At 37.2% G+C, this 20,211-nt stretch overlaps 2 protein-coding genes across 5 annotated transcripts; both read right to left on the bottom strand.

Annotated features, from left to right (window-relative positions):
- Positions 1 to 1,134: 1,134 nt before the first annotated feature.
- On the bottom strand, positions 1,135 to 10,599 carry LOC310741229 (uncharacterized protein). 2 transcript variants are annotated; one of them, XM_083568870.1, is made up of 11 exons: positions 10,432 to 10,599; positions 8,910 to 8,963; positions 8,777 to 8,800; positions 8,467 to 8,496; positions 7,705 to 7,737; positions 7,441 to 7,500; positions 5,930 to 5,980; positions 5,132 to 5,176; positions 4,992 to 5,027; positions 2,707 to 2,739; positions 1,135 to 1,247 (listed from the first exon to the last, which is right to left on the bottom strand). In XM_083568870.1, the coding sequence occupies exons 1-11, from the start codon at positions 10,484 to 10,486 to the stop codon at positions 1,222 to 1,224; spliced, it is 447 nt and encodes a 148-aa protein (XP_083424996.1). In that variant the 5' UTR covers positions 10,487 to 10,599; the 3' UTR covers positions 1,135 to 1,221. The 2 variants fall into 2 exon arrangements, with proteins under 2 accessions (XP_083424996.1, XP_083424995.1); XM_083568869.1 differs by having other exon boundaries at positions 8,777 to 8,803; positions 10,432 to 10,588.
- Positions 10,600 to 15,068: 4,469 nt separating this feature from the next.
- On the bottom strand, positions 15,069 to 20,210 carry pcyox1 (prenylcysteine oxidase 1). 3 transcript variants are annotated; one of them, XM_083568788.1, is made up of 8 exons: positions 20,130 to 20,210; positions 19,889 to 19,982; positions 19,237 to 19,382; positions 18,109 to 18,315; positions 17,685 to 17,859; positions 17,317 to 17,528; positions 16,916 to 17,068; positions 15,069 to 16,327 (listed from the first exon to the last, which is right to left on the bottom strand). In XM_083568788.1, the coding sequence occupies exons 3-8, from the start codon at positions 19,346 to 19,348 to the stop codon at positions 15,657 to 15,659; spliced, it is 1,530 nt and encodes a 509-aa protein (XP_083424914.1). In that variant the 5' UTR covers positions 19,349 to 19,382; positions 19,889 to 19,982; positions 20,130 to 20,210; the 3' UTR covers positions 15,069 to 15,656. The 3 variants fall into 3 exon arrangements, with proteins under 3 accessions (XP_083424914.1, XP_083424915.1, XP_083424913.1); XM_083568789.1 differs by lacking the exon at positions 19,889 to 19,982; XM_083568787.1 differs by lacking the exon at positions 20,130 to 20,210 and having other exon boundaries at positions 19,815 to 19,969.
- Between the last annotated feature and the right edge of the window lies 1 nt (position 20,211).

Raw genomic sequence — 20,211 nt, 5'->3', positions numbered from 1 at the left:
ACTTCATTAAACTATACCATTTTCACATAATCAAGATTATACACTTTTTGTTCACCGTGCTGATGTTCATCCGTGAAACCAATGTTTTCTTATCATGTGTTCATCACTGTTTTGCTTTCATGCCCCACAAGATCAGCTTTGCATAACTTGTAGGTTAGTGCTCTTTGTTAAGTGTAATATACGTAATGTAAAATAAATTGTTCTTGTGCATTGGATGACTTTTCCTACTGCCGAATGACCTGCACTTGACAACGAATTTCAATATAGATTATTATTGATTAGTTGTTGCAGCCATACTTTCAGCTATATACACTTCAGTACACAGTGCAACAATCAAACAATGTTTCCCGGGACCAAGATGCTACAGCAGACATAAATTAAGAAAAGGAACACAGACTTAAAAGACCAAAAATAAATTCTGTACATGTAAACATCTGACTGAATGATACTGTACCTCTTTTCAGACGGCAGGAGGGTAAAGTGTGTGTGTGTGTGGTCAGCCACAATGCTATGCACAATGCAACTGTGGCTGTACGGATTCAGCGTGCGGTGTAAATGTCCATTATGGAAGGAAGAGAGACCCCGATGATCTCAGCCGTCCTCACTATCCGCTGTAGGGTCTTATGATCTGAGACAGTGTGGTTCCCAAACCAGGCTGTGATGCTGCTGCTCAGGATGCTTATGCTACAAATATGTAACAATGTTTACTTACAGGACATGGTCAGTCCTATCACCTGATCAGTTTCACCTGATTATTCAACACTAGGTAAGTTGTACTAGGTAAGATGTAGACTTGTATATAGCGTGTGTGAGAGAGAGTGTGGATATGTAGTTTCATAATGTCATTTAACTAAAATAACTTTTGTAATATAAATTATTTTGTATTAAATAGTCAGATTTTAACAATACAACGTTTAACAATAGACATTTTCCCAAAGCAGCTGTACGTAATTAAGTAGATTACCAATAATTTGGCAGGATAAATGAGTCCCTATAGGTTTATTTATATATATATATATATATATATATATATATATATATATATATATATATATATATATATATATATATATATAAATAAATAAAAATTACTAAACAATATTAGAACACCACAAACTGAACACTGAGGCTGTATTTATGAGTATTATTTTATTTATTTATAAGTGTAATCTCCTCATGTGTTTCCTCAGCAGGTACATAAGGATTTAAATCATGCGTCTCTCATTCCTCAGCCACGTTTCTTTCACCTGTTGTGGAATAAATGTCATTAATACAGATTTTGATATTAAGTGTGAATCTTTATTTCACTACATTTAGCAGTCAGGGATGATTTGATTGATTAGATACAGGCTCTCTCTCTCTCTCTCTCTCTCTCTCTCTCTCTTCTTAGTAACTCAGTAACAATGCGTCTTCAGTTCCTAAAATAACCCAGGACGATGCAGGAGATATAAATCACAGAGAGCAGTGCGGTGCTCTGGCCTCGATATCTGGCCCAAATTCACAGCAGTTGCAGCAGCAGCAGCAGCAGCAGCAGCACTTGAGTTTGAAGCTGCGGCTCAATAAAACCCAACAGTCTCAGACAGTCTTAACCCAAACCACACACCAATAAAAGCAACATCTAGAAGCTTAAAATAAAATCTTAGACCATGTGTAACACTTCAAGCTTCAACACACTGTTTAGCCACAAGAGTAAGAGAGAGAGAGAGAGAGAGAGAGAGTGTGTGTGTGTGTGTGTGTGTGTATGTGTGTGTGTGTGTATGTGTGTGTGTGTGTGTGTGTGTGTGTGTGTGTGTTAGGAATGAACAGTGAATGTGAGGATCCCAACTGAAAGTAGTAGCTAAGTAGTAGAAAAGGGCATCTGCTAAATGCTGTAGGTGTTATGTGTTTTGGAAGTAGAAGGTCAGTTGTTAAGCTGTTGGACCTCTAATCTGAAGGTCATTAGTTGCTTTTGGGCCCAACACTGAATTTTTTTTTGCTGTGGAACAACATTTACATTTATGGCATTTAGCAGACGCCCTTATCCAGATGCCTACATTTAGTTTCTTTCATTTTCAAGATTTTAAAGCTGCTATAAATCAGGTACAGGAGCCGGGTTTTTTGATGGACATTCCTTAATATTAAACGTATCTACAAATGGATAAAAATCTCATCAAAAACACTTCAGGTTTGTCTGTCAATCACCTTCAGGAGGGGTAACAGTGTAGCAGGGTGGTTCATGTTGGGATTTCATACCAAATAATATTACTGCTCTAACAGCACACTCTCAACTCCTACAGTATTCTTTTCATTGTCCATACAATTTGGGAAGTTCAGAGGTTAAGGCTCCAGGTTACTGATCAGAAGGCGAGGGGTTCAATCCCTGATATTGCCAAGCTGCAACTCTTGGGCCCCCGAGCAAGGCCCTTAACCCTCAGTGCTCCAGGGGTGCTGTATCATGTCTGACCCTGCACTCTGACCGTAGCTTCTTAACATCACTTAGTAAAATTAACCTTTCACTGTGTAAAAGTACATGTGACAAGTATAAAGCACCTTTATTTCTTTCTAAAAACAAAAAGACACAATTAGACTTTCAATGAAACTAAAAATGACTGAAAATTAACAGAACAATGACTAATGTAGTCAAGAACCTCTGGGATGTTTGTGAAATTTCATACGTGGTTCATCTTCATCTTATATATTAGCTGTTATTGTTATTATAACACGTACCTGCATGTCTGAGCACCTCGATGTCAAATCGTTCTAAAAACAGAAACAGAGAAATGATTTTACTAATCCACCGTGTGTGTGTGTGTGCGTGTGTGTGCGTGTGTGTGTGTGTGTGCGTGTGTGTGTGCGTGTGTACACAGCAAAATCCAGCCTCAGCAGACCAAACTGTTAAAACCATAGCTGATCTGTGACACCTTCTCAGTTCATGATGAACTTTTCACTCAGCGAATGTATAAAAGCACGAGTATTTAAACTGCAAGAAAACAAGAGCCATGATTTCTTGTTAATAACAGCCATATAATATTTAGGTAATATATATAGATTAAAAAAAGTTTGAGCTGGTCTGATCTGAGTCATTATATATATAACAACCGAAATTACAATATATGATTTTTAAACTATTTATTTGTATGATACAGATGCAAATAAGTATTTGAACACCTGTCTATCAGCTAGAATTCTGACCCTCGAAGACCTGTTAGTCTGCCTTTAAAATGTCCACCTCCACTACATTTATTATCCTAAATTAGATGCACCTGTTTGAGGTCGTTAGCTGCATAAAGACACCTGTCCACCGCAAACAATCAGTAAGAATCCAACTATTAACATGGCCAAGACCAAAGAGCTGTCCAAAGACACTAGAGACAAAATTGTACACCTCCACAAGGCTGGAAAGGGCTACGGGGAAATTGCCAAGCAGCTTGGTGAAAAAAGGTCCACTGTTGGAGCAATCATTAGAAAATGGAAGAAGCTAAACATGACTGTCATGTTCTCCCTCGGACTGGGGCTCCATGCAAGATCTCACCTCGTGGGGTTTCAATGATCCTAAGGAAGGTGAGAAATCAGCCCAGAACTACACGGGAGGAGCTGGTCAATGACCTCAAAAGAGCTGGGACCACCGTTTCCAAGGTTACTGTTGGTAATACACTAAGACGTCATGGTTTGAAATCATGCATGGCACGGAAGGTTCCCCTGCTTAAATCAGCACATGTCCAGGCACGTCTTAAGTTTGCCATTGACCATTTGGATGATCCAGAGGAGTCATGGGAGAAAGTCATGTGGTCAGATGAGACCAAAATAGAACTTTTAGGTCATAATTCCACTAAACGTGTTTGGAGGAAGAAGAATGATTAGTACCATCCCAAGAAGACCATCCCTACTGTGAAGCATGGGGGTGGTAGCATCATGCTTTGGGGGTGTTTTTCTGCACATGGGACAGGACGACTGCACTGTATTAAGGAGAGGATGACCGGGGCCATATGTTGCGAGATTTTTGGGAACAACCTCCTTCCCTCAGTTAGAGCATTGAAGATGGGTCGAGGCTGGGTCTTCCAACATGACAATGACCCGTAGCACACAGCCAGGATAACCAAGGAGTGGCTCTGTAAGAAGCATATCAAGGTTCTGGCGTGGCCTAGCCAGTCTCCATACCTAAACCCAATAGAGAATCTTTGGAGGGAGCTCAAAGTCCGTGTTTCTCAGCGACAGGCCAGAAACCTGACTGATCTAGAGAAGATCTGTGTGGAGGAGTGGGCCAAAATCCCTCCTGCAGTGTGTGCAAACCTGGTGAAAAACTACAGGAAACGTTTGACCTCTGTAATTGCAAACAAAGGCTCCTGTACCAAATATTAACATTGACTTTCTCAGGTGTTCAAATACTTATTTGCAGCTGTATCATACAAATAAATAGTTGAAAAATCATACATTGTGTTTTCTGGATTTTTCTTTTTAGATTATGTCTCTCACAGTGGACAGTATATATATATGGTTCTTCTCCAAACTGTTACCACAAAGTTGGAGGCACACAATAAAATTTTATAGTCAGGTGTCAGGTAATCTCAACATTTTGACAATTACTTTACACTTCATTTCCACTTTCTTTGTTATACTGTATATTATTTTTGTTTTTTGACCAACGAGTGGGGATTTAACAGCAATTACATTAATAAAAGCAAAAAAGGTTGTAGACAATAATCAGGGTCTAGTAATAATAATAATAATAATAATAATAATAATAATAATAATAATATTTATAGGAAGAAGAAGAAGAAAGAAAATGTATTATTATTTTTGTTTTAATAATATTGTTAGTTTAATAGACTAATAGGCTAATGATTTTGGTTAAAGATAGACTGATTTCCCCCTTTTTAAAGACTTTTTATTCTTTTTACTTCTTGTAGATTAATATGATTTCTAATGCCTCTGATTCAGGTTTATGTGTAGTTATAGTTACACACTTGCTCCCTCTGGTGGCTATATGTGGTTACTACATATAACATCCTCACCTTCTGCCTCGGCACTCGGGTCTTCTTCCGCCATATCTGTGGAAATGAAATAAATTATTATTATTATTATTATTTGTAATTAACACAAACCTTACATCACTTACACACTTTGTCACAACGGAACAAAACAATGTACTTACTTAAAGTCTGTGCTAGCACTTCTGCTCTCGCTTCGGTTCCTTCATCTATCAATCAGATGCTGTGGTTACACTCTCCACACACACACATCTAAAACATTTAAAACCCTTTCCCAGTAACCCAGGCATGTTCTGAGTGATATTATAGATAATTCACACACTCAGTTCATGAACGATCAGCATTAGCATGTTTGGTGTTTGCGTTGTTAGTGTTGCATTGTGTGGCCCTGTATGGAAATCTGTCACAAAAAATATCTTCTGTAAATATTAGGCTCATGTTTTTTATTTAAGTCACACACATTCATTCCCGGGGTTTAGGATACAGTCAGTATCCTGGTGTAAAACTGAAAAGACATGAATAAAATGCTACTACTGTGTTTTCTGAATATTTGAATGTTTTGGAGACGGACATCTTGAAGAACCAAATTCTTTGCAACTGCAAATTTTCTTTTTTTTTAGTATTAAGGTCATTTTTTATCAATAAGTGTTTATAGTGACTTTGTGAATGTGAAATAACATTTGGGGAAAATTTATTTTAAGTCTAATACTGCCCTTCGAAGCAAAAGTTAAGTGTTTGTTTTTTATTAAGTATTCCAACACTGCAATAAAATTATATTTACAGCCACATTTATAAAACTATAATATCATATTATATCATTTAGAAGAACAATAATAAAAAAAAAGATTTCATCCTTTTTGAAGCATTTAGTTTGAATACACTGTTTAAGAGAAAATATAATTTCTCAAAGTGTCCATCATGATAATATTGTTAGATACAGTACTACTGATAAGATGTCTTACCTTCAGGCTTCTTGTCTTCTGGACTCGGAGTCACAGCATCTCGTGTCATATCTGTACAGAGACAAATGAAGCACTGTTTATTATAGAATTGGAGCTTATTTAATCAAGTTTTACCCTTTTCTCACAGACTGGTGAAATTGACCTATCTGATCTTAAAACATTGAGAGCAAGCTTATGCAGATAAGATTATGCAAGTAAGGGTGAATCTAGAACCTCTAAAATAACCCTTCAGGAAGAGATTTGTCAGGATTTTAAAGTCTGTAAGGGCTTTGTCCAACCTTACTCCCTTTGTCCACTAGATGTCCCCATTTCCTCCAAGTTGTTTTACCCTGGTCCTTGTTACAGCTTATTGTTTCCACCTGTGTCCTATTGTCTTTGTGCCAGAGGTGGCAAAAGTACACACATCCTTCACTCAAGTAGAAGTGCAGATACTCATGTTTTAAAAGACTCTGAAAGTTCTGACTACACTTTTTCACTCAAGTTAAAGTAAAGGAATCTGGGCTCTGACATGTACTTAGGTAAAAAGCCAATACTACTACTTTAAAAAAAAGCCATTACTACTACCTGTTTTCGTGTCACACTGGTAATTGAACCTCACACCATATTATTATATATAAATATAAAATAATTTTAAAATTTGTTGTCTAATGAATGTATCCAGGCTGAATATCCACTATATAGAACACAATCAGAGAAAAGATGATGATCAGTTGATCAGGAATGTCTCTGTTCTCAGTCACGTTTACATCACAGACTCCCTCTGTCTCATCCACATTACCCCCATACTTATTGTTGTTTTGCCTGCTCACTGTTATCTTAGTAGGCTAGCCTACATCTGTGGTGTGTGAGAGCCAGGAAATGATACACCAGTGGTAGGTTGAAAAAGCTGCGCAAGGACAAAGAAATAGGTTGATGGGCTGAAAACGGCACACAATGAGAAGAAAAAATTTGTAAGCAAGTCGATTAAAACTGAGGTAATGAGCCTGTTTTGAAAATGTACGAAGTAAAAAGTACAGATATTTGTGTAAACAATTCCATGAGTGAAATCTACTTAAGTACAGTAATAAAGTATTTGTACTTTATTTCTTTCCATCTGTACTTTGTGCGTTTGAGTTCCCTCTTGTCTCAATTCCTTCAACCATTTTCCTCACAGACTCATGAAATTATTTTTAATCGGTTTAAACAAATGAAATATTATACAGCAGTGTTTTAGTCTGTTATAAAATAAATCAGGACAACGTTTGGTTTCTGTGTGTAGAGTATCATGGCTCTTAAAGCTCTAAACAGTAACATGGGTGCAGAGATAAACAGACAGCACATCTAAAGGTTTTTAATAGGAAACCACAGCAAACAACAGGCACAGCACAATTATTACATAAATATCTGATTGACTAGGTAACAAAAAGCAATACCTTTGATAAAATCAATATGCAGCAACAAGGAATTAAATTTTAGTCTTTAGATTTTATATCTGTAAGTTATTTGAGAACTTATAAACCAGGTAATCTCACCTTTACTGACTAAAGAGGTGGTGGGGTTAAACTTCTGCTCAAGTTGATCTCTCACAGCTTCTGTAATAGAAATACTATTATTGCTTTAATGTATAGCATAATTTATATATATATATATATATATATATATATATATATATATATATATATATATATATATATATATATATATATATATATATATATATATATAGTCTATACAACTGAATAGCACAGTAACTATACTGTGGCTTATTTATTTTAAAGATAAAGGATGCGACTTACTCCCAAAGCAGTTGTCATGGTCCGTTCTTTCCTCTGCAAACCAAAGAAACAAGTGACAATCTTTAGAACAGTTTTATTACTCGTTACGTCACTGCTGATTGGTGGATATTTCTGTAACAGGAGCTCTAATTTACATAATCTAATCTTAATAACAGCTGATATTTTTGTTGTTAAAATGTGCTGTATGTAAAAACTTACAATTATTAGTATGGTGAGGATCTTTGTAAGGAGATATTGGGCAAACATTTATGGAAGGAGTCTGAGCATTCTTCTACAATATACCCCATGTCCCTTCTCTGCACATGTCCAAACCATCTCAAATTTGGAGTGCTTGTGGGATTTGTGAAGATCACTCAGCCGAAAGGGTGTTATTAAAGTCAGGTATTGATGTAGGTGATGTGAGGAGGATTAGAGTAAATTTCAGCCCATGTAAAGCATATCTTCAGGGAGCCGGCTTTGTGCACAGGGGCATTGTCATGCTGGGACAGGTCTAGGTCTCCTAGTTCAACCAAAGGGGAAATTATATGCTACATGTGCTTCCAATTATTGTTGGAAACTTTGGGAATAAACCAAATATTGATGGAAAAGTCAGGTGGCCCAGTACTTTTGTCCATATAATATTTTTTGCTATTTAATTAATTTAAAAAAATTGGGAAATTGATGTGGCTTCATCACATCACACAGAGGATTATTTTTCAATAAAAACACACCCATATGAGTTTTTTTGCTAATATATAATAATATAACTTTATAACTAATTACCTTCTGATCTTTCTTCAGCCTCAGTCTCGTCTGGAAAAAAAGGGTGAAAATCAGTTTTCAGAGTCATTAAAAAACTATTTGTTGCCAGACTAAAGTTACACAAACCCTGTGCACATATAGATGATTGCAAAAGTTTATACACCCTTATAAAAGATATAACACAGACTTTTCATGTGTTCATTTTCTTTTACATATTCCTTTAGTTCTTTAGTGTTGTCTCACACATGCATCTTTATAAAACAGGTTGTCGTTCTACACTGTTAAAGTGTAATGTGTAATAAAGGAAATGACATTTACGATCATGACATACCTGAGTTCTGCAGGTCACTAATCTCTACTGTGTCAAAAAATTCAACCATAAAGAAACAGAAAGAAAAATTAAATGCGCTCAGCCTTATAAAAATTAAAAGAATGAAGTTGTTTTTATGTAGAAACAGTATTACCTCTCTCATCAGATGCATCATCTTTATCAGCAACTACCAGCGAAGCAGAAAATGCTGCAAATAACACAGTTAATATGCGTGACAAAATGATTTACAGATCAACGTTTGTTTTACATAAATCTTGCATTTAATAAAGTCTATTAGAACATCAGAATCTTAAAAACTATCAATACATTATAATAGTACAATGGAAGTATTACTATTAGAGGAACTTTTTCAATTTTCCATTGATCAAGTGCAGCCAGAACATTATCAATGTCTGACATTTCCAACTAACAGTGAATCTAGAACTCCCCAAAAAACATTGTCTAAGTAAATTGTCAGGAGTTTTGCCTTGCCTTACTGCCTTTGTCCATCAGAGGTCACCATTTCCCTGGTCCTTGTTAAATGCTGTCACTTGTGTCTTATTGTCTTTTTTGTTAGGTTTGCCTTGTGTCTTGGTTTATGGTTTCTTTTTTGCTTTGCGTTTAATCCGTTGGATATTATGAGTTTATGAGAACTATTTTTGTTTTTCCTTTGAAATGTGTGTCATTGCTTTTTGCTTTGTGGATTTTTGTATTATTGGACTTAATTTAATTTATCATTGGTCAGAATGTGAGCAAGAACGAAACACAGCCCTGAAGTTCTTTTACTACAGTAAAGTGTAGAAGTGTAAAAGAAGTAATTCATTTCCATCCAAAATAACCTAAAATGACTTGCGTTATGTATACAGATTATTAAACAGAGTACATGTTAACAACATGTTAACACAAAGGACGTCCTTATTTTTTCTCAGATATAAAAAAATAAAATTAACTCCACCGACATTTAAAAAAAAATTAATAAACATTTGTTTTATTGATGCACCGAGTCTCAAATTAAGCACCAAAAACCACCATGATGCACATGTCCAGCAATTTAAACCGTCCGTGTGGAAACATAGCAAACATTTTGTTTGGTATCCTGATGATTTACATAATTTGAAATACCATAATTACTTTAAAACATTTACAAGAATATTTAGTCTTCGTGCTCTACATTAAGTTTTTACTAATAATAAACATACATTTGCAAAAAGCATCCATATTTGTCCATGACAATTGAGTTAACTCGTGACATTAAAATATTTTAATCTAATGACAGCCCTATATATATATATATATATATATATATATATATATATATATATATATATATATATATATATATATATATATAATATATTATGTACATAAATTTATCTATACATCAATCATCTTCTGTTTACTTATAGAAATAAAAACACATTTTATTCTAAAACATATTCAACCTATTTCCTCCATTTTCCCAGAAACACATTCTTCTTTAAAAAAAAAATAAAAAACTTTGTCCTAGTTGCGAGTTTTGTACAAGAATTTGACTGCATAGATGCTTACAGCTCTCTTCATGGACATGACAATAACACCTGAAACTTGAATTGGTTTATTCTATCAATAATTATGTTAAATTCCATAATCAAAGAACCCAATTGAGTGTGAGTCAGTGGGTCGGTAAAGTCTCTTACCGCTCTGACACCCGGCGAGTGCCACTAAGAACAGGACTGGAAGAGCAGCTCTCATCTTGGAGAGGTTATATCAGGATGAAGAATAGCTGATGGATGATAATGATGATGGAAGAGATCTATGATGTTGTCAGATGTCCTTACGGCCCAGTTGGGGTTATTATAGCGTGGCTGAGCATCACATGTTCAGAGTGAACAGACGGCACATCCTGCTCTACCTGCCACAAGCACAGAGTGGCATTATCTCAGTGCTGAAGAGCTGCATTGTGCTGGTCAGATGTCTCGCTGTGGTGCAGGTCGGAGACTGGTGTGTGTACTTGGAGAGAGAGGGGATGTTTTGAAGGGCGCACTGCCAAAAGAGAACATCCCTCCCTTTATTTCCTGAACGACTGAACACTCCGAAATGATTAATATTGAATTGGGCTTGAGGATGGGGATAAACAGTAAACACAGTGCTGATGTCATATGGGTTGAAGTGGAAAAATTTATGACGAGTTTTTATTTTTTATATATATACACATGCTCATGAGATTTTTCTGACGCACAATAAAACATAAGAGCTTGGATTTTAATTATGCAAGTTGTGTGGCATATAAACACATTAGAAGATTAGTAAGCTGACAAGTTCGCAAGAATTAATAAGACTACAATCTGCTTGTGTAATAGATTATATAAAAAAAATCGTTTTAATTTGTTTTTGTTCAACTTCCCAAAACAGTTTCCCTATAGAATTATTATAAACTATAATGCATAGAATATCATATTTAGAGTTCTGAAAAAATAATGGCTTCATAAATAATTGGTTTAATGCATGATTTTAAATAAATAAACATATATATATATATATATATATATATATATATATATATATATATATATATATATATATATATATATATATATATATATATATATGTATATAACAGTTTGAAGAAGAACCACATATGGCTGGAAAAGGCAGGTGTACTAACACTTTTGTCTATATAGTGTGTATATATATATATATATATATATATATATATATATATATATATATATATATATATATACTATATATATATATATATATATATATACAGTGAGGAAAATAAGTATTTGAACACCTTGCTATTTTGCAATTTCTCCCACTTAGAAATCATGGAGGGGTCTGAAATTGTGATCGTAGGTGCATGTCCACTGTGAGAGACATAATAAAAAAAATAAAAATCCAGAAATCACAATGTATGATTTTTAAACTATTTATTTGTATGATACAGCTGCAAATAAGTATTTGAACACCTGTCTATCAGCTAGAATTCTGACCCTCAAAGACCTGTTAGTCTGCCTTTAAAATGTCCACCTCCACTACATTTATTATCCTAAATTAGATGCATCTGTTTGAGGTCGTTAGCTGCATAAAGACACCTGTCCACCCCATACAATCAGTAAGAATCCAACTACTAACATGGCCAAGACCAAAGAGCTGTCCAAAGACACTAGAGACAAAATTGTACACCTCCACAAGGCTGGAAAGGGCTACGGGGAAATTGCCAAGCAGCTTGGTGAAAAAAGGTCCACTGTTGGAGCAATCATTAGAAAATGGAAGAAGCTAAACATGACTGTCATGTTCTCCCTCGGACTGGGGCTCCATGCAAGATCTCACCTCGTGGGGTTTCAATGATCCTAAGAAAGGTGAGAAATCAGCCCAGAACTACACGGGAGGAGCTGGTCAATGACCTGAAAAGAGCTGGGACCACTGTTTCCAAGGTTACTGTTGGTAATACACTAAGACGTCATGGTTTGAAATAATGCATGGCACGGAAGGTTCCCCTGCTTAAACCAGCACATGTCCAGGCACGTCTTAAGTTTGCCAATGACCATTTGGATGATCCAGAGGAGTCATAGGAGAAAGTCATGTGGTCAGATGAGAATTAAAATAGAACTTTTGGGCCATAATTCCACTAAACGTGTTTGGAGGAAGAATAATGATGAGTACCATCCCAAGAACACCATCCCTACTGTGAAGCATGGGGGTGGTAGCATCATGCTTTGGGGGTGTTTTTCTGCACATGGGACAGGGCGACTGCACTGTATTAAGGAGAGGATGACCGGGGCCATGTATTGCGAGATTTTGGGGAACAACCTCCTTCCCTCAGTTAGAGCATTGAAGATGGGTCGAGGCTGGGTCTTCCAACATGACAATGACCCGAAGCACACAGCCAGGATAACCAAGGAGTGGCTCTGTAAGAAGCATATCAAGATTCTGGCATGGCCTAGCCAGTCTCCATACCTAAACCCAATAGAGAATCTTTGGAGGGAGATCAAACTCTGTGTTTCTCAGCGACAGGCCAGAAACCTGACTGATCTAGAGAAGATCTGTGTGGAGGAGTGGGCCAAAATCCCTCCTGCAGTGTGTGCAAACCTGGTGAAAAACTACAGGAAACATTTGACCTCTGTAATTGCAAACAAAGGCTACTGTACCAAATATTAACATTGACTTTCTCAGGTGTTCAAATACTTATTTGCAGCTGTATCATACAAATAAATAGTTTAAAAATCATACATTGTGATTTCTGGATTTTATTTTTTTTAGATTATGTCTCTCACAGTGGACATGCACCTACGATGACAATTTCAGACCCCTCCATGATTTCTAAGTGGGAGAACTTGCAAAATAGCAGGGTGTTCAAATACTTATTTTCCTCACTGTATATATTTATATATATTGCCTGTAAAAAATTTTGTAAACAGTCTTTTATTGTTTTTGAGACACATGCTTACTTCTTTTGTTTCTATACATCAAATTCAGTAAAAGGCAAAAACACAAAAAATACACAGTGACTAGAAGAAAGTTCTGTGGACAGAGGAGTCCAAATTTAGCATTTGTGGCTCTAGAAGAACTTTTATAAGATGGCGAACAGGAGAGCAGATGTTATCAGACTGCCTTACCCCTACAGCCAATCATGGAGATGAAAATGTTTTTGTGTTGTTTTGAAACAGGGAATGTTGGAGACTTATTTCAAAGGTAACATGCATGTGTCTCTTAAAACCGATAAAAGACAAGGTGTTTACAAACTTTTGACAGACATTGTGCATGAATAATATGAGAAAATGTATTATTAATTTATTATTACTCCAGAGTTCCATCATTACATTTTATCCCGAATTTAATCAACAAACTCCATTGTTGTGATTAATACAGTGCTTCGGTAATGAGGAAGCGGTTGTACTTAGAAATTCACTGCATTTACACATTTAAAAAATATTATAATTAACTTTTGAATAAATGTTTAATAATTAATATGTGCTGATTGTTTTATGTATTTATACAGAAGTGTTTTTATATGGAAAGTGCCCTGAGAAACTATACAAAACACACCATAAAACCACCATAAATATATGCAGATCCTGCAAAATATATAGATTTACATTACAGTTCCTTAAACTTTAACTACAGAATAGTGTTTTTTTATAAAGATTACACACCAGCTTACACAAAATTATATTCTGTTAAAAGTTTATTACAAGCAAACAGTAAGCTTCATTATTTAACATCTTGCAAATGGAACAAATTAATACAAATCACTTGATTGTTGAATCTTAAACCAAATACACAGAACTGTAAAAAAATAAAAATAAAAAATCTGAAATAAAATTTATAAATAGCTTTTCGGAACCTGACCAGTGTGTGAATGTGATTTTTTGTGTTATAGAAAGAGTTTAATACATTTTAGATGCTGTAGTTCTGTTCAGGTGGACAAACCGCACTGCATTTAAGAATAAAAACAAACTACAAGGATAAAATTATTGGGACACCTGACTTTTCCAGCCATATGTGGATCTTCTGTGGTGCTTCCCCAGACTGCTGGAGGGACACAATTGTCTCAGGATGTCTTTGGATGCACTAGAATGACATTTTTCTTTGACTTAAACTAGGAGACCCAAACCAGTTCTAATATGAGTACCAGTGAGCTCCATAAAGATTTTACATGGTTTGGAGGTGTGTGGAAGATCTTGATTGGTCTGCTATAAACCCTATTGAACACCTTCTGGATGAATGTTTCATGCTGGCTACACCCCAGGCCTCCTCACCTTATTAACACCCTTGTGGCTGAATAAATCTCCACATGTGCAAAATGTTGTATGGTTTAGAGACAGTGGCAGTGAGTAAAAGACAGGAGGTGGAGCTGGAGGTAGCAGAGCTGAAGATGTTGAGGTTTTTGTTGGGAGTGATGACGATGGTCAGGATTAGAAATTAGTTTATTAGAGGGACAGCGCATGTAGGACGTTTTGGAGACAAGGTGAGGGAGTGAGATTGAGATGGTTTGGACATGTTCAGAGGAGGGACATGGGGTATATCAGTAGGAGAATGCTGAGGATGGAGACACCAGGAAGGAGGAAATGAGGAAGACCAAGGAGGAGGTTTATGGATGTGGTGAGGGAAGACATGCAGGTAGTTGTTGTGAAAGAGGCAGATGTAGAGGACAGAGGGGTATGGAGACGGATGATCTGCTGTGGCGACCAGTAATGGGAAAAGCCGAAAGAAGAAGTAGTAGTTACATTTTGTTGAATGTACTTTTTTTTTTTTTTTGCTAAATTGTCATGTGGCCACAAGCCCAGGCAGTAACAATATGAAGTGATGAGATGAAATCAAACACAAATTATTTAATATTTTGTTTTTATTAATCATGTTAGCACTTTCGCTTGATCTCCAGCTCCAACACCTCCTCATAGGACTCCAAGCGTCATGTTTAAAAAAATATCTACATGTTTTGTAAAATCTGTATTATAAAAAGGAATTAAACTGGCCTGAGATATTTCCTGCGCATTATTATCTAATCCTGAAAGCTTGTAAATTAGTATCGTTTACTACATTTCTACACTATTTATAAAAGGCAACACCTTCCTACAAGAATGGTGTGAAGAACCTGAATATCGGAGTTTGTTTGTCCGTTTAAAAGCAGTCATTTCAGAAATCACGTACACGAATCTGATGGCCAGTTGTTTTTAGTTTTAGGTTTTTAATTAACGATTAGATGATAAGGAAATTAAGTTTCTGCAAAAACTTAACAGCTTTAGTCTCTATAAGACTTTTTTTTATTGTGAAAGAAAGCACAAGCTTGCCACAAAATTAGAATAGAAAGCGGTAAAATGTCTTTTATATCAGTAAAAACACACCGCAAACGATTCAATCAAACATCCAGTGAATTGTAGATTTCATGATTGTCTTAGAAGCGTCCGTCATGTGTCTACAGCTCCCCCCGGAGGCGAGCGTGCAGACCCTCCTGATCCACCTTCTCTGTGTTTCCATGCCAGCGATAATTGGCGAGCAGTGCTACGTTTTGCGCAGAGAGGGCGCTCATCTCCATTGCTGACGCCGCCCACTCGATAGAACTGAGGTAATAGAGGCTGTGATGGAGGATGAAGGGCGGAGCTTGACGCTCTGGTGCTTTGTAGGACGGATAAGCCAGCCAGCGCTTCTCTGATACGTGCTCTCGCGATATGAACAGCGTCTTTAGCTGCTCGTCTGTGAGGGGCTCAGGAGAAAAAACCTTCCACACTGCCGTCTGGCTAGCCGGAGGGCGCGTGTAACCCGGCGTGATGTGGACAGGATCCAGGCAGCTCAAGCTGCTGATGCCCAATTTTTCGCTGTCCGTCGTGAAAATTTCAGAGACGAAAAAGTCGCTCGCTTTCCGTTTGGCATCCAGGAAGGAGACGTTGAGACGCCCGTGGACTAGAGTACTCACTGTCTGGTGGTAGTGCCCAGGAAAGTGTGAGGACAGGGCAGGAGAGAAGCCTGAGAAACTGATGTCAGACAGACCCAGGTGGAGGGGTGTGGCTAAAACCACAATGTCGTAAAGGGAGTGGGCGGGGCCAGAATCACCTACATAGTTCAACTCGTAAAAGTTTGTGATGGTGCCTAAGTGTAGAAGCAAAGGAGAAGGGCAGGGTGAATTAGAAGGTTTGCACACCTTCAACACAAAACTAAACACACGTTTAATTTGTAGATTCAAGACACATACAGATGTTCCTTCATTAACACAAGAAACTACAATTGTTTCCGGTGAGAAACCCGCGTATGTGGAGAGCTTGGTGACGGTGTTCTAAGTTGCTTTCCATGATAAAACAGCAGACAAGGTAAAGCACGCGGTCAGAATAGCACCACTTGCACAGCTCATGTACACAGACGGTTTTTTTCACACACTGACTTATAAAAGGCTGGTGCTCCTTGTGACTGTGCATGCAGCTTTGTGCTGCCATCTGCTGGGGTGTTAAAAAACTCGAAATCTCTCAAAACATTTTGCTACCACATGCAGCTAAATCTGATACTGATTTGTTCCATGATGTGAATGTCTCACTTATATGAATAAATATCGCCATATTAAACAGCTAAATTTATAAGACCTTTATAATCCCTGTCAGCCCTCGGTCCATGTACTGACTCCTAGCTAATTTAAAAAAAAAAAAAAAAAGAGAGAGCGCACGAGAGCAGAAGAGAGAACCGTACCGCTTTTAGAGGGCCTTGTTTTGAGAGCGATGTTGGTCACACGTGCTGGAATGAGTTCGGCTTTGCTGTGATACAGAAGCCCAGAGCAGACTCTCCTATTACCTCCATCCACAGCCCAGAGTCCTGATTCAGCGCCTGCCAAAGCTATCGCTCCTGCACAGAGGAACTGTGGGAAATTAATCTGATCTTCAGAATGATCAGACATTTTTATACAGTGGAAAAACTGTTTAATAATTAGCTCTATTTATAAAAAGCTCTGCTTTTGCTAAATTTGATAGTATTACTCTTTGTTTTATTTTTTTACTTCTGTTTGACTGATTGATTGAGTTTCACTATTGTTCTCTTTCTTGTTTTACTTTTTAAACCTGCACCTAAAAGCGTCCCGGTTTTCACAGACGTACCAACAAAGGCATGCAGGCGAACGCTCTGGCCGTAATTGACACGTGATATCGGGGTGACGATTTCATTAATGAATGTCTGGGAGAAGCCATGAGCCAACATGGCCTCCTCCAGCGTCTGGTTGAGCAAAGCGAGGAATTCTTCGCCGTTCATGGCGTGCAGCATTCGCTCCACAGTCGAGAAAGAGTAGCTGAACTGCTGGTACTGATAAATCCTGTCAGGGTCAGGACGAGACATCTGCGTTAGAGCAAGGCCTCAGCGAGAACATTTTGTACAGAAAGGAATGTCGGAAGCATCCTTCCACCGTTCAAATCAGAGATACATTCAAAGACTGCGCCTTTATATTTTAGCATAGATGTGAAGGATTTACCTCATGAACTTGTCCAGCAAGCCTTCCACCCACATGTGCATGCGAAGTGGGTTGAAACCGTGGTTCCACATCATGCGCAGAAAGTTTACGATGAACCAGTCGCTCTCCTCGAACGTCAGCTCCTTGCCGTTAAAGATGGCCATTTTCGATGGAACTTCAGCACGAATGGACAGACCTGACAGAAACAAAAAAACATGGAGAGACTGAGATTAAGTGCTCCATAATAAATAACTGAAATAAGGTTTTTAAGATGTTGAAATGAAACATCTGGACAGCTGCAGTCTATTGAAAAAAAAAAGCAATTTCAGAATTCCTTCAACTAAATTCTAGATTAAAATAAAGATTTTTTTCAAGGCTTCCACTCAGAGACAACAGCGTGAGTGTGAATGAATAGAGATGTAATCCAAAATACATCAGAACTCACCAAGTTTATCCACAAAGTGCTTCATGTGCAGGTTAAGCGGGTGTATAATGGAGCCTCCGGTTTCATAATCTCTCCCATCGATGGCCTCTGTGGCGAGGCGTCCTCCAACGGTGCCTGACTCGTACACGTCGATCTTGACTCCGGGTCCAAACTCCTGCCTGAGGAAATACGCCGCTGATGTTCCTCCGATTCCGGCTCCAACGATAGCTGAAAGCAGGAAATCAATACTACGTTCAGTGAATACTCTCAATATATAAAGGCACAGAAGTTTTACAGCCAAGTAATTATTCTAGAGCTGTATAATTGGCAAAAACTGACATTCATGACTGGGTTCAAATTCAGTGGGTTCAAATCTCAGCACCACCAGGATGCCACTGCTGGGTCCTTGAAAAAGTCCCTTAACCCTCAACTGCTCAGCTGTATAACTGAGATAACTATAAGTCGCTCTGGATAAGTCCACAAAATGGCAAAAATGTAAATGATCTAGAAGTGTGAAGAAATTAAAAAAATGTTTTAATTCTACCCAAGTATATATAGAAATGTAGTACTTCTGTAGTTTTGGAGCTATGAGGAAATATAATGGAAGTCTGTGTCACTGGAAATCTTTGCTTTAATATAAGGTGGTGTAAAAAAAAGTTTTGAGGCGAGCTCTGTGTACAATAAAGTACTTTATTGATCTAAGTTTACACACCATCACCATTATAATTGTCCCCATGCACAGCAATACAGCGCTCCAAGTGTTCATACCACTTCCAGAAAGTGTCCTGGAAGTCTCTGGACCTCTGCAATGGTGTCAAAATGACATCCTTTGAGCTTCTCGTACGGTGCATCCGGATTTCAAATCCACTCCTTTTGTGTTGTTTTTATGGGGTATTGTTTGTAAAATTTACAGGAAAATAATGAATTTAATCCATTTTGAAAAAAAGCTGTAACATACCAAAATGTGGAAAAAGTGAAACCCTGTGTAGACGCAGTGTATTTGAGAGTGAAGATTTCCAGTGACATATACTTCCATTAAATTTGCCTCATCGTTCCAAAACTATAGAAGCATCATATTTCTATTTATACTTGGCTTGGATTGTGTTTGCCCAAGTTAAATCAAGTGAAAAGTGTAAAAAAGGTGTTTACCAATATTTTTCGGCGGGTGTCTGGGCTCAGGAGCAGACGCCAGACCCCAGCTTCCGACCTGACAAATCCAGAGGAACAGAAAAGCCTTGAGCGATAGGGTTCTTGCAAACATGATGAGGGTCTAGATCTTCCTGAGATTTTAAGACCTGAGACGGAAAAGAAGAAGAAAAGCAACAAGTAAGTGAGTGCAAACTCCAGGACAGACTGATAAAATGTTTTCTTGAAGGGGAAGTGACAACTTCGTATCGGTATCAGGAGATCAGTAATTAATTTTCTTTTTTCCATATCAAAGGTCAAAGCAACTTCAGATAATTGCACCTTAAATACAGTGCATTGTCTAATAACTCAGTAATGATTTAAATAAATGTATGATTAGAGCAAATCTGATTATTTATCTGGAATAAAAATCTAATAAAGTCTCAGTCTGTTTCCCAACTTCCTTAATCTGCATTCACACAAGTTCAAGTAAACTAGTTTACTCAGCTAGCATGCTAATCAAATTGATCATAAATATAACCGCTCGAAAGCAGTAAGAAAATGTGTTACAGTATTTAAATCTTTCCCAAACAGCTACAGACCTATTAAATTTGACATCGGTAATAAAAAGAGCTTGCTGTGGTATTTAATAAAAAAGTTATTTCCCCCATGCAACCTGTATCCAAAAAGAGCCCGCCTCCCCTCTTCTGTGATTGGTTTGTCTTTTAATTATCTGCACTGTGATTGGCTAGTCGCTCTTCGCCTGACATCTGAAAACAAATCACATTTGAAATGAGGTCGATTCAAATGGTGTGTACACTGTAATTTAGGTTTATATCGTTTGATGATTATTATTTTTTACTTTGTTTAAAGCATCTAAAGTCGTTTTTAAAACATATCTCTAATAAAATACGTACCACAAGTCCATATAGATCATGTACGAGCTGCTCCACGTTTGGAGGCGGAAATGCACAAAATAAACTGAAAACGAAGAAGAAG

This window comes from Silurus aristotelis (genome assembly GCF_946808225.1).
Source record: "Silurus aristotelis genome assembly, chromosome: 18".
Classification (NCBI taxonomy): Eukaryota; Metazoa; Chordata; class Actinopteri; order Siluriformes; family Siluridae; genus Silurus; species Silurus aristotelis.
This window is presented reverse-complemented; position numbering and strand designations above follow the sequence as displayed.